The 15,225-nt window shown below is 37.9% G+C and overlaps 1 protein-coding gene across 5 annotated transcripts in view; it reads right to left on the bottom strand.

The window, feature by feature from the left end:
* Positions 1-279: 279 nt before the first annotated feature.
* LOC144957710 (uncharacterized) overlaps positions 280-15,225 on the bottom strand; it is a 94,311-nt gene continuing 79,365 nt past the window's right edge. For all 5 annotated transcript variants that reach the window (XM_078889084.1, XM_078889085.1, XM_078889087.1 and 2 more), the window contains exons 2-3: positions 10,014-10,260; positions 280-2,152 (exon numbers count right to left, since the gene is read on the bottom strand). In XM_078889084.1, coding sequence (XP_078745210.1) covers positions 867-2,152; positions 10,014-10,260 — 1,533 coding nt within the window. In that variant the 3' untranslated portion in view covers positions 280-866. The remainder of the gene's footprint in view (positions 2,153-10,013; positions 10,261-15,225) is intronic.

The following is a 15,225-nucleotide window of genomic DNA, read 5'->3' as shown; positions in this document are numbered from 1 at the left end:
GACCTTATTGGTACGACAACCCCGCCTGGCCGGCGAGAGCGTGACTCTACCGTATGAGCTATCCACGATCCCCCCCCCCCCCCCCCCCCAAAAAAAAAAAAATCGTATCTAACTCAGGTCATTCATTTACTCGAGCTCTCTCTCACCGACTACTTGAGATCGCGGGTCCAACACACACAACCTCCGCGAAGTTAGTTGGCCAGCAATTAAGCTTAATAGCCAGTATTCTCAACACAAACATATAACATAGAAACAATTGAGACAATGAGTATGCTCCAGTATATGGGGTGAATTTTTAATTCAGAAAAGTGAGTGGCGCAGGCACTTATGTTGGTAACAACAAGAGATGAAGTGAGTAGAAAAGTGTCAGAAGACAGTAGAGAATACATTTTTTCGCGGCGGTGATGGGGGATTGAACGTTTTCAGCAGAACTTTACCTGGAGATATTGAACAATTATAACACATGCATTCAAAGGGTTAGGCCTTAAATTGCAACAATTCTTCATGTTTTGCACCGTTAGCATTTACACAAGCTTAAAAACCCAAAAAGCACTTGAAAGATTTTGGTTCAATGAGATTTTGCCACAGCCCCTTATACTTATAATCCTGATCTTGTTCCTAGAGACTTTTTAAAAAATTCATAGACTTGAAGAACACCTCAGAGGAAACCATTATGCCAGTGATGATGAAATCCGTTCAGGGGTGGCTTCTTATCTGAGTGCAAAATCCTCGGATTTCTTCGCCGTGATTTAGGTCCCAACCCCCCCCCCCCCCCCCTCCTGTGATTTAGGCCAAAATATCAGTGGTTTAGGTCAAAATACCAATGATTTAGGCAAAATTCAATATCTTATAATGAAATCTTAGCCTTAATTCTCCTCTGGCAGACCCCAAATCATCACGAGGACATTGATAAACCCTAGAACAGCCGGTGAAATGAACAAGGAGAACCATCCATACGTGGCAAGCAGCCATTGTGCAATTGGAGGACCTATGAAGGCTAATAAAATGCCGATGGTAAAAACCAACCCAAGAATACTCGTAAAATAGATGGGGCCGAAAAGTGTTAAGGCACACGAGACGGTCAGACAATAGAGCGCCATCACAGAACCGCCGTATATCACGCAAGAGACAAGATACACCCATTTGTTGAAGGGTGTTAGGTAAAACAAACTAGCCGAAACGCAGAATACAGTCGAAACTACAATAATCGTCGGTTTCACTCCAAATTTGTCAGCAGAAAAGCCGGATAACCAGTTAAAAAATGGGGTGACTGCACAGATGACAACTCCTATCGCCGTTAGGAAATGATCGTCCAGTATATAAGGAAGCCCGAAAGTTTTATAGTAAGTATTCTGTAAGGTAAACCCATAGGTTTGAGTTGTGACTAAAAAACAAAGGGTGTAAAATTCCTTTCTCCTCAAACTCTCTCTGGGGGTGACATCAGAGGATGACGTATTTCCGGTTATCACATTGGCACTACCGGGACTACAATTAGAATCATCTACTCCTGCTATGCTGCTACTGTTTGCTCGAATGGGATGGGTATGTTCGGCATCTTGCATATGTTGCTCCGATGTAGAATGATTATACTGTGATATATTTTTTTTCAGAATTGGCAATTTTTCTGAATATAATATCCTTCTTTTGAGATACAAAAACATTTCCGTAAATATACTTTTACATCCCGGTCGGTCTCTAAGTAAAAGAAACCCAGCTGTATTTAGAACAGTGGACAAGACGGAAAAGCTCAATAAAGAAAGTGGCACTTTATCTATCAACTCTTTTTGTGTAAATACGGCCAATCGATTTACAGTAGAATCTGACTGTAAATCATTTGGATTTACAATCCAAGTCACGACTACATTCATTACTACAGAAGCCCAGATATTTGTAGATAGAATACTGCTGGTCGCTAGTCCGTGGTACTTCTTTGTCCAGCGGACTATCAGTTCGAGTTGCGCGGCTTGAATTAATCCGGCGCTAAACCCTGTGACCACGCCGAGTGTTATAAACATGGCTATGGCGGAGTAATATAGAGATGTGTAGCTTAGAAAAAGTCCTCCGTTGTAGAGAACGATTCCAATTAATATAAGTGAGATGTTTCCAATCTTTCGACCAAGGAGTCCTGAGACTAGCATTCCAAGATTGAATACTGAGGAATAAATTAATTATAGACAAGTTAATCAATGAAGCAAGCATCAACAAAACTGTATGTAATATTTCTCTTTTTAAATCCCATTGGGAATTAACCCGTAGATTTTTGACCAATCAAAACATGGAATTGGTGACACACATTCACACGTGCTCGGACAAACATAGTTGATTGTTTTTTTTTAAACAATAGCGTGAATGATATCGACCATTTTCGGATCATTGTTATTTTGTTTTTTATAGCGAAAATGCGTGACTAGTCATTATAGCATTTTCTCGATCATATTATTATAGAAGTTCAAGTTTTCTGTGTTGATTCTATAGATAGTATGCGCTTGGCTAAGAAACTCACAATATTGTCATCCGGAATTATAACGGTCCAACACAAACAACTCTGTGTACCATGAACTTTTATTCTCTGGTTAATACAGTGTAGTGAGAATTACTCATAAACGCGGATGGACAAAACAATAACAAAGGCCGGAGTGGCGTCAACTTCGATCTATCTATTGATCAAGCTCTAAAACAGTGGGTATTTCTTTACACATACTGCACATACCATCGATAGTAAAACCTGTGGGGTTTGCTGCGTTTACCAATCACTGCCATTGTTTGCATTACGAAGACTGTCCGAGAGGCGTGGTTATCTAGGTGCCAATTATTTGTCGTTAGTGCCTCAATAGGTGGCCTTCGTAACATAACCATGGCTACGCTCAATCGAAAAAACGCCGATAATTTATGCATCAGACCGTAGCCATCGAGATAGGTCGAAGATGACGTCATTTAGGTCTTTGTTATTGTTTTTTTTTTGCCATCCGCGTTTATGAGTAATGCTCACTGAACTGTATTAACCAGACTATAAACGTTCGTGGACACACACAGTTTTGTCTGTTGGTCCGTTATACTTCCGGATGGCAATGTTGTGAGCTTCTTAGCTAAGCGCATACTATCTATAGCCTGACACTAGAACCTTCTAGGACTGGCAGTTTGACGTCATTTTTTAGGTTTGTGTAACGTCTAGTGAGTTGTCGTTAGTAGAGCTCAAGGAAACAAGTTATTTCATTGGTTGAACTATAGAATACAACTCACGATTTGTTTTTTTTTTTTTTGTGGCATAAAACTGGCATTTTGACGTCATTTTTTGGTCAGTGTCAGGCTATAGATAGTATGCAGATGACGTCACTCAGGCCTTTGTTATTGTTTTTGCCATCCGCGCTTGTGAGTTGTTCTCACTAAACTGATTTAACCAGACTATAAAAGTTCATGGTTACACAGAGTTTGTGTGTTGGTCCGTTATACTTCCGGATGGCAATGTTGTGAACTCCTTGGCCAAGCGCTTTCTATCTATAACTTTACAATGGCTACGGTCAGAAACCCTTTTTAAAATTGATGTTCTTTGTATTGTTTTTAGACCATCGGATGGATGATTCGTTCTAACTGGATTCTCTCTCTAAACGTTTACAGTCTGATAAATACAATTTAGTGAGAACTACTCATAAACATGGATGGCAAAAGCAATAAGAAAGAGCTGAATCACGTCAATATCGTTCTATCTTTAAGAATGTATCACAGTATTTTAACATGATACAACCAACCATCAAAACGTCGCCATCATGAACTTATTGATAGAATGCGGTTGGCCAAGGAGTTCACAACATTGCCATCCGGAAGTATAACGGACCAACAAACAAACTCTGTGTAACCATGAACTTTTATAGTCTGGATAATACAGTTTAGTGAGAACAACTCACAAACGCGGATGGCAAAAACAATAACAAAGGCCTGAGTGACGTCATCTGCATACTATCTATAGCCTGACACTGACCAAAAAATGACGTCAAAGACAAGTCTTTGGCCACAAAAGAAAACAAATCGTGAGTTGTATTCAATAGTTCAACCAAGGGAATCACTTTAGCAGGGGGAATTTAGGTATAATTGTGCAAATAGGTGATGAAAGCATGAAAATTGGCACACAGGTACCTTATACCACCAAGAACACAATCTGATAGAGAAGCATTCTGACATTTTACAAAAAAAGTTGGTTTTAAAGCATTTTATATTTTACTATATAAACATTAGTAAATTCAGGGGGAATAATCGAGGAAATTCTATTCGCCCTCTTACTGATTAGTACTGAACATATTAATTATGTTGCGAAATTACCATATTTTCTCTCGTACTTTTTGTTGTATATCAACCATAGACATATTCCCTATCTTATAGCTTTCATTTTGAAAGATTTAGGGATGTTTGTTTTCAACGGGGCATGTGTTAACAGCGTCAAATAGGGCGAAATTAAATATTATTTGAAAATGAATAAAATCATGAAAATTATATTACACAGTACAAAATCCACGGCCAACTCCATATTCATGTGGCTTTACAATGAAAAAAAGAACCCTGTGAGCTTTTATATAGCGCAATATCCACCAAACTGTTCAAAGCACTTTACAATGATTCCCGGACGGGGAAAGCTTCCAAGCTAATGCTAACTACCTTGAGACCTGATATTGACTGTTTAAAGTCAAGAGTTAAGTCTGACCAAAGTTGCTTGGCTTTTATTTGTTTGGCTTTTCCTTATAGTCCTTTATAATCAAATTACATTTTCAACCTACCTAATTGTTTATGATATGACATCCTCTACATCGACATAAGTCTGTGCATGGTAATGGCAAGCGGGCTCGCAAACATTTGCATCGGGACGTGCATCCTTTCTTGCAGCCACATTTGACAAGTTGTTGGCACACTTTGGATACTTCCGGCTGTGATGACCAGTATGGTAAGAGCTTTCCTCCGTCCATTTTCCAGCCCCATTCCAGAGGTGATGATAGTACAAGATCTTTTTCTGTTGCAGAGCTCAAAACATAGCCAGCTTGATATGCCGCCCGTTTAATGTGTTGCTGTAATGCACTTCTTGTGGGAGGAAGTCTCTCTAATGCACGACCTTTTTGGCAAAATATATATTTTCTTGCTGCATTAACACCTGTGCAATCTAATGCTTTGTCGTACATAGTGACAGTAAAGGTCTCGAGCTGGTTGACGTGATGATCCATAATGACGTTTGGTTTCCTTTGTTTGCTTGTTCTTCCAACAAGGGAAGCATTGTACTGATGAATTTCGGCACATTATGAGACAAAGGGCGTTCAGAATGAAATCCAGCCCAAGTTTTTACATCCTGTTCCAAGTAATTTGATGAAACATGTTGTAGCCAGTCCGTTTCTTCTGACATATAAGGGTCATTTGTCATGTTTGAAATAATGTTCGATGGAGCAGTGTTTGTTGTAAGTATATTTGGTTTAACTCCAAATGCAATTTCTTGGACGACCTTTAGAAAATCCGACAAAACATTGCTGTCTGTGTGAATGACGTCAGAAGTATTCATATTCAACTTTTCTCGATCAACACCGGACTCATCATTCGTAGGTTGCTGAAACATGGAGATACTTGTTCCGTGGACAGAGTTTTGTGAGTTGTTGAGCTTGGATTATAATCAATGTTATCAACAGCAGCAACAGTAAAAAGTTCTTTCTTCAGATTGATTGGGCAAAGAATTCCTTCCTCTTCGAATCTATTTTCAGCTGCTGATGCGATATCCGATGACAATGACAACATACGTTTATATGAGGAATACAACCCTAGCGAAAATAATGTGTCAATAATCTTCTTTGATCTTGTATGTGTGTATAAAAAAATACTTACATACAACGGTAATGGCGTCTCTTTGATCTGCGATTGTCTTTTTTGAAAAGTCGACCCGGTTTTATTTTTATTTTTGGTATTTGACACAATAAGTTGTGATATAGATAGGCTTTCTTGATGCCTGGAATGACTTTTCTGAAGGAGACGATCCAACCAAAATCATTTTGATTAATGTCAACAGGGAGTTAGGCACTGCGCCTTCTTGACTTCCAATCCCGATGTCCCATTGTGTTGGTGTTTGCGGGCATTTGCGAATGATGTCTTGTCGGATAGTTTTTGCTGCACGCCACAAAGACATTGCATTATCATCTGCTTGTTCCTTTTGATTCTTTACTAATAACGCAGCAACTTTGCTATCGTGTGCTACATATGTATTTCGTCCAGAAGAATAGAATTCTATGCTTGGAAAGACTCCCATAAGCCGCTCTTTGAACCGGGTGGGGTGTGCATAGTTATTTCCACAGCCTCTTGTGGTGCACTCACTTTTAAACTTCTTAATAAGTTTTGACAACTGGTGGGTTGCATTATGGTTCTCCTCTACATAAGACACGACTGCTGCGAAAGCGAAACTTTCATCAGGAGCTGAATGTTTTCCATTCATATGATGAGTCTTCGATTTTCTACCCTTATTCATGTATTTGATGTGGCAGAGTTTATGGTAGTGTGCCTCTTTCGCTACTAAATCACCACCATCGATGTAGCTGATCATTGTAATATCTTTTATCAAAGTTGCTGTAGCAAGTATCTTATCTTCCATGTCCTTCGTCATTACAGCATGGATCCTTCCTGGCCGCTTATTTTGATATATAAAACACTTTGTCCTGTTTGATTTCAACTTCTCTGATTTTTGACATGGTTCCCTGATACTTCTTCTGGGTGTTGTTTCAATTGGCAATTCGATACTCAAAGATGGATATTGTAATGTTCGCTTCTAGTCTAAATTCATGCTTTTCTTCTTTGTTTTTCTTGTCTTGGAGGCTTTTAATTGCATTAGAGTTATATTTCACTCGAAAGACCGATGCCATTTTGCATTGTTCGATTTCAATTCTTCAAGAGTTCCATTAAGATGTGTTTTGACATTGCTATCAGCTAACGAATTGTATTAATTTAGATTTTCTAGAAAGGTTATATATCCTTGGTCCTTGTTTGGAAGTTTAGAATTAGCTGGACAAATCAACTTTTCAGATGAATCAATTTGGCATAAATCAAACACTTTTTCCAGTCATTTGAACCAATAATTTTTGCCATCGTGCATGAAAACAGCCAAATAAACCAATGTTCAATATTAGGTACTATCTATATAATATGTTTGCGTAAATATGTTTACTTAATTTATCACTAATGGGGTTCTTCTATGTCCAACTTTTTGGCGGTTGTATGACCTAAATGACGTTAACACAATTTTATCAACTAGTCATTCACCTAAGGCACAATCTGTTTTGTTAGCATGTGCATATATACGATTTGCATATCTCAAGGTGAGAAAATACATTTCTCGTGTGTGATTTTCATAGGTAAAGCCATAATTAATACAGTACTTTACATACAATGATCAACGCCTAAAGCACGGTGGTGGTGGTGGTTGTGGTGGTGGTGGTGGTGGTGGTGGAGGGAGTGAGAGAGATAGAGATAGAGAAAGAGAGAGAGAAAGAAAGAAAGAGAGAGAGAGAGAGAGAGAGAGAGAGAGAGAGAGAGAGATAGAGAAAGAGAGAAAGAGAGAGAAATAGAGGGAGGGAGAGAGAGAGAGAGAGAGAGAGAGAGAGAGAGAGGGAGAGAGAGAGAGAGAGAGAGAGAGAGAGAGAGAGAGAGAGAGAGAGCGAGAGAGAACATCCCCACCATTACATTTCAATCGATGAAATAATTCTATGTAACTGTGTATAGTAATATAATTATATCAATACCAATCCATGCTAACAAAGAGTTATAAAATGAGTCAACACCGGTTTACGTTTTATGTTTCCCTTCAAACACCACGGCCAGCCCTAGTATTGGCCTATTCTAAAAATAACTTTTTGGAAACTGTCAGCCGATTCGGTTATTTCCACCGACCCGCACCCCTCCACCCTGCTTCTACCTTCGCGCCGCTTCGTGTTTGTCACAATGATATGTCGCATTCATATATCGGACGCCATGATAAATATTGTTGCCGATTTAAAAATATCGACTTTTATTTACTTAATTTCTTGGCTCACAGACATCGCTGGAAGTGCTTCTCTATCACATTTTGTAGCCCTTGACGTGCTTTACAATCCCTGAAAGTTTCATGCTTTCATCATTCGTTTGCACAATAGAGCTATTTTTTGCCCTTAATTCCCTCTGCTACTTGTTTCCTTGAGTTCTACTAACGACAACTCACTAGACGCTGCACAAATCTAAAAAATGACGTCAAACTGCAAGTCCAAAAATCAAGGGTTCTAGTGCCAGGCTATAATATGTTAACACTCAAAGCGTTATTGTGTCGGGGTGAATTTTTTAAAAACTTGATCTTTTATATAGGGCAATATCCACTAAACGTGTGCTCAAAGCGCTTTACAAGGGGTCCCTGGCCAACAGTAACACTTAACAAGTAGGACGTGACATGACGCCTGTTAGGCGATATTACAATTTTCGGACAGAGTAAACGCAGTTAACGGCCCGTACTCATTTTACACCTAAGTACGGTGAGAAAATGTGAGCAAAGTGCCTTTTTCCAAGGACTCAGCCATGCGCCGAGCGAGGCTCGAACCCAGGACCCTCCGATCCAAAAGCGAGTGTCATACCTCAAGGCCACATAGCCGTAACGTAGCCGCAATAGATTCAATAGTCTGATGTCACGTCCGCCCAGCAACGAGCAGCTTGGTACTTTTTATTTTGCATGCTGGCTAGAACCTTTTCACATTTCATGTTTTGGGAGGTGATATTTTTTCCTTGTATATCATCTCTCTGATATGTAAAAATAGTTACATTTTTTGTTTTGAACATATCATGTAAACTTTTAAGTGTGTTCTTCTTCGTGGTATCATGTGCTGGTGTCTGGATGAGACTTTTAAATGATCTCAAACAAAGTTGATGGAATGCTCATGGAATCTACATCCGTTATTTTTGGAACCAATTCCTCTTTGTCTTACTTTTCTTGGGTGCTTAAATTAACTGTAATTCTGGATTATTTTTACTATCCCATTTTCTTTCTTTTTACTGGCGCTGATAGGACCTTAACTCTCTACTTACCAGGCATTTTCAGGATTTTCCCCAAAACTTCAAATCCAACAACTAATACAAAAATATATATTTTTATCACTCAAGCACAAGAGCAGTAAGTTCTTGCGATTGCGATACAGAATTTCTTTAGTAAAACGTGCTCGACAACACACTGTTCATTTTCTTTACATTTGATGATGTAGAAAATAAAATTTGAACAAGAAAAATGTTGGTTGTCTCGTAACGAATGTGACGATTTTCCTGTAGTTGGTAAGGAAAGGGTTAAAGCGTAGCCATCGTTAACTTATAGATAGTATGCAGATGACGTCACTCAGGCCTTTGTTATTGTTTTTGCCATCCGCGTTTGTGAGTTGTTCTCACTAAACTGTATTAACCAGACTATAAAAGTTCATGGTTACACATAGTTTGTGTGTTGGTCCGTTATACTTCCGGATGGCAATGTTGTGAACTCCTTGGCCAAGCGCATTCTATCTATATATAGTTCGAAGATGACGTCACTCAGGTCTTTGTTATTGTTTTTTACCATCCGCGTTTATGAGTAATGCTCACTGAACTGTATTAACCTGACTATAAACTTTGATGGATACTCACAGTTTTTTTGTTGGTTCCTTATACTTCCGGATGGCAATGTTATGAACTTTTAGCCAAGGGCAGCCTGCTACTGACCAAAAAATGACGTCAAAATGACAGTCTTTTGCCACAAAAGAAAACAAATCGTGAGTTGTATTCAATAGTTCAACCAATGAAATATCTTGTTTTCATGAGCTCTACTGACGACAACTCACTAGGCGGTGCAAAAACCAAATAATGACGTCAAACTGCCAGTCCTTTTGGATTTCAGTATCAGGCTATAACATAACGATGGCTACGGTTAAAATATCTCAGGCGCCGTAAAACCCTAAAATAAAACAACAACATCACGACATAACACCGTTAACAGACAGTGAGACAGACATATTCATTACCAATAATGTTGACAATGAGGAACCAGTTAGTGAGTACACTCGTATATACGTCTTCGTGAGCAGCGTAGTAGTAGGATATGACGTATACAGACAGGTTACCCCAGAGCCAGGGGACACAATCCAGGGTGCGAACCAAGAATATCCCAAAGAGCACACTCCACTTGACCAAGGGCGACACCGACACGTCTAGGTTCTCAGTCTCCATGATGTTGTGGCTTAAATGCGTGGATGGATTCGCCTTGTGTATCTGTGACGAGAGACAAAATATTTAGGATGTTTTACAGATTCTGACGGATATCATTCGGTGAACACGAATCACGAAAATTACTGTCTAAAAAAAAAACAAAAAAACACAGAGCTGAGTGACGTCAATTTCGTTCCTTCTATATAAAGTATTTCCATCGGCGTACCATGCTATGCTCAACGCGTTGCGCCTGTTTCACAATGTTTCATATTATAACGGAGAGTAACAAATGCGCTCTACCCTTTGGATAGAACGCTAGTCTTTTTAAACAGACAGTTTGATTATTAATTATGATCACTCAAACAATGTCAATGAAGCTAAGTACGTCTGTATGCTTTTTTTAGAATAGAGAGAATGAAGTTGACGTCACTCGGGTCTTTGTTATTGGTTTTTTTGTTTTTGTTTTTTTTTTGTTTTTTTTTTTTTTGTTTTTGTTTTTTTTTTTTTTTTTGGTATCCACGTTTATGAATAATTCTCACTTAACTGTATTATCCAGACTATAAACGTTCAAGGTTACACAGAGCTTTGTATGTTGATCTGTTATACTTCCGGATGATAATGTTGTGAGCTTCTTAGCCAAGCGCATACTACCTATAAATGCGGCTATGTGGTCTTGTGGTAACGGCACTGGCTTTCGAATCAGAAGGTCCTGGGTTCGAGCCTCATTCAGTTGATAGTTAAGTCCTTATAAAAAGGTTCTTAACTCATATTCTTCCATCGGACTCAGGTGTAAAATGAGTACCTGTCCACAGTTATATAATATTGCCTAATCGGCGTCATATTTCGTTCTACATGTTTCGTGTTGCTGTTGTACGTGGATACTTTTTAAAGCGCTTTGAGCACGTCAGTGCTGTTGTTTGGATGATTTTAAATGGTGCAAACAGAAACTAAAAATATCAATGATTATAACATCAATGTAGAATTACTTTTCCTGTTAAACACACGACATTAAGGCATTGGAGGAAGGCGATGATATTGCGTAGAAACTTGAATTAAATCTTCTGTTGCTGAAGAAGGGATTATGAGTCCAAAAAGTACCGTTTTTTAAAAAGAATCTGTTGTATTTATCACTACTACTACTACTACTACTACTACTACTACTACTACTACTACTACTACTACTACTACTACTACTACTACTACTACTACTACTACTACTACTACTACTACTACTACTACTACTACTACTACTACTACACTACCACTACCACTACTACTACTACTACTACTACTACTACTACTACTACTACTACCACTACTACTACTATTACTACTACCTACTACTACTACTACTACTACTACTACTACTACTACTACTACTACTACTACTACTACTACTACTACTACTGCTACAACTAGAACTACAGCGAATGATCTTTGTATCTACCATTAATAATAATAATAATAATAATAATAATAATAATAATAATAATAATAATAATAATAATAATAATAATAATAATAAGCCTGGGATCAAACACGAATTGTGAATTAGAATACAAAACTCAAAAAAGGAAGGAGAAAGACAGCAACTAAAATATGAACGAAACAAAATATTACACCGCTTAACACATTTGAAGAGTAATCGAAGTTACGAATGAAGAGCTGGACAAAAAAGTTAATAATATTAGTAAATGCAACAACGATCAAGCAATGTATAAAGCTGTGAGACTATTAAACCAAAGACCGTTTGAGGACCCAAAGATGAGGACGACTCGGCCAAATTAATCATTAACACCAATGACACTTCGAATGTTCCTTTTGAATATTATAAAACAAAATTTCAGGACAACAAAACGCCGCACGTCAGTTCATTTGAGGGAGATCCTCGACCATTATTTAAACCTATTACACCAAGAGATGTGAGAAATGCTTTTTAAAGTCTTATTTCGTGCATTGCACAACAGAACATCGGGAGAGGATGGAGTATGCCCTGAACCTCTAAAATATGGACCACCCTTATTATGGACACATAGCGGCCATTTTCAATTAAACGATTTAACATCACCAGAATTTGGATATTAATAAAGGGGAGCTGATATCAATACAAACGCCAAGAAAACCAAAAGGCCCTCCAAAGAATTTGAGACCATTTACTGTTCTTATTACAATTAAATAATAATGTGAAGTTGAATGTAAGCTTCAATTTAATTACAAAAACAGATCAAATGAACGTTTCGGGTTTCCCCTTTATCAACAAAACAGGATGAATCAAACACCACAAATGAATGAGATGATGTGGTAGTCATTCATCTGTGGTGTTTGATTCATCCTGTTTTGTTGATAAAGGGGAAACCCGAAACGTTCATTTGATCTATTTTTGTAATTAAATTGAAGCTTACATTCAATTTCACGTTATTATTTATTTCTTCGAGCTTCGAGCAGCAACATTTACACTTAATAAAATTAGAAAATCGCTCTCCCTGATCACACTGAAAAGAATTAGAACAATTGTTGAAAATCATTTGTCACATAGTCAAAGCAGATTCAGGATGGAGAGAAGGACTGCAGATGTAGTTTGGACGCACAAATGGCTTGCTGCGAAAATCCTGTCAGAAAACATAGAAATAGTTATAACTGGAATAGAAATGTCTGCCACCTTCGATACTATCAATCGCCAATCCTTGTTAAATATTATGAAAGGAATAGTTATGGAAGATGAAGTTAGATTAATCCGATTCCTTATAAGTGAAACCTGGATAACCACCAAAATAATCGGCGCCTCAGAGAATAAATCATTCCTTGGCAACATCGGTACAACACAAGGAGACAGCCTAAGCCCTGTTTTATTTATCATTTACCTAGAAAATGCTTTAAAAGATGTGCTTAATTCTGAACCTTCGGCCCAATCACGTTTTGAAAACGAACTCCCCATGGAAATTGCATATGCAGACGACATTGACATTATCGGCCTCAAACAAGTCAATGTAAAAGACATCCAAAGAGCCTTACAAAATCACCAACTGTACGTTAATACTGGCAAAACAGATGTAACATTAATGTCAAGGAAGAAAGATGAATGGAGCGCCACGAAAAAAGTAGGATCATTAATAGGAGACAATGAAGACGTAGAAAGAAAAAGTTTTTCGACGGCTGCACTGAATAAATTATTACATATATGGATTAGAAAAGATAAAATTAAATTAAATACTAAAATCAAATTATACACAACCCTGTTAAAATCCGTGCTTATCTACAACTGCGGAACATGGGCAATGACTGGAACCGAAGAGCAAAGATTAGACAGATTCCATAGAAAACTACTGAAAAGAGTCGTGAAATACGATACCCCACAAAAATAAGCAATAAGACACTATGAAAAATGCAATGAAAGACCTTATCCATTGAAATCCTGGCGGCAAGATGGCGGCATTTTGGGCATTTACTCAGAAGGACTAATAAAGCCATGAATACTTTTTCGCCCCATCTGGACCGTCGCCATCGTAATAACATAGCCTGCTTGTGCTTCCCATCCTAGCTGGTGACGTCACACTATGAGGCGCTATCTCTCGCTGATTGGAGGGGAATGAATTTAAGTTGTTTTCCTTTCAGTTTCACAAGCAATCTTGTTATCGTTAGTTTTCATCGAATTTGCTCTGCTGTTTTTATTCTATAAATATTATTTTCTACATTGGATTATTATTTGTATCGTATTAAATTTAAAACTACTTCTTTAAATCACGTACTGCTGAAGTGATTTATTTGTGAAAGTATGTTAAACGGAAAATTGATTAAGTGTGTGCTGTGTTTTGTTTACTTTCCGCGGGGAGAGAAGAGAAAGGACCATTTTCTTCTTTTCATCTTTTAATCATCACTTTATTCACATGATATAAATTATATTGGACTAATCTGTAATTTGAGAGTTATTTGACATGGGTAGAAAGTGTTGTGTGTCCAATTGTAGAGGGAACTATGACAGAAAGGAGAGGGTGTCAATTTTCACATTCCCTAAAGATGAATCGAGAAGACGGTTGTGGTTAAATAAAATACCGAGAAAGGATTTTACACCAAATAATGATTCTGCCGTATGTGAAAGACATTTTCATGAAAACTTTATTATCAGAATAGATTCTGTAAAAAGACCCGATGGTACCGTTTTGACTGTACCGAGAGAAAAGCCAAAATTAACAGTGGATGCTTTTCCCTCTATTTTTCCTAATTGTCCTTCCTATCTATCTGAGAAAAAGCCTTCCTTAAAAAGAAAAACGCCAGAAGATAGGAGATGTGAAATGGAGCAGAGAGACATGGATTCTTTTACTGAATGGTTAGAAGAATACAAAATTAAAAACTTCGATGACTTCATTAAGAAATTCTCAAACCGTGTGGACGGAGTGAAATGGCTATGGAAACTTATAGATAGTATGCAGATGACGTCACTCAGGCCTTTGTTATTGTTTTTGCCATCCGCGTTTGTGAGTTGTTCTCACTAAACTGTATTAACCAGACTATAAAAGTTCATGGTTACACAGAGTTTGTGTGTTGGTCCGTTATACTTCCGGATGGCAATGTTGTGAACTCCTTGGCCAAGCGCATTCTATCTATAGAAACTGATCTACAGTCTTCAAGACATTGGAGTATTTATCGAATTGACGATGCCGCTCCCCAACTTTTGACAACATTGAAAATTTTTAATGATTTGCACGTGGAAATATATACGAACAAAGAAGGTAAGAATGAGTTATTTTTCTTCTAAAAATATTTTGAGCATCTCTCCATAATAAATCATATTGCTGGTGGTTATTGATAAAATAAGAAAACAGGTGTGTCTACAAATGAGAGAGAGAGGGGTAAACAGTCTATCTGTCAACGCAGCATTCATCACCATCGTCATTATATCATCATTGTCTTCATCTTCGTCATTAGTAGCATAATCATTCTCATTGTCCAGATCATCATCATTGTCATCATCATAATCATGGTCCTCATTGTCCACAGCAATGCCACTATCATCATCATCATCTTCATGAT

Source organism: Berghia stephanieae, chromosome 12, assembly GCF_034508935.2.
Source record: "Berghia stephanieae isolate SIO BIC M18660-M18661 chromosome 12, UCSD_Bste_1.3, whole genome shotgun sequence".
Classification (NCBI taxonomy): domain Eukaryota; kingdom Metazoa; phylum Mollusca; class Gastropoda; order Nudibranchia; family Aeolidiidae; genus Berghia; species Berghia stephanieae.
The sequence above is the reverse complement of the archived record's forward strand: the minus strand, read 5'-3'. Positions and strand labels throughout refer to the sequence as shown.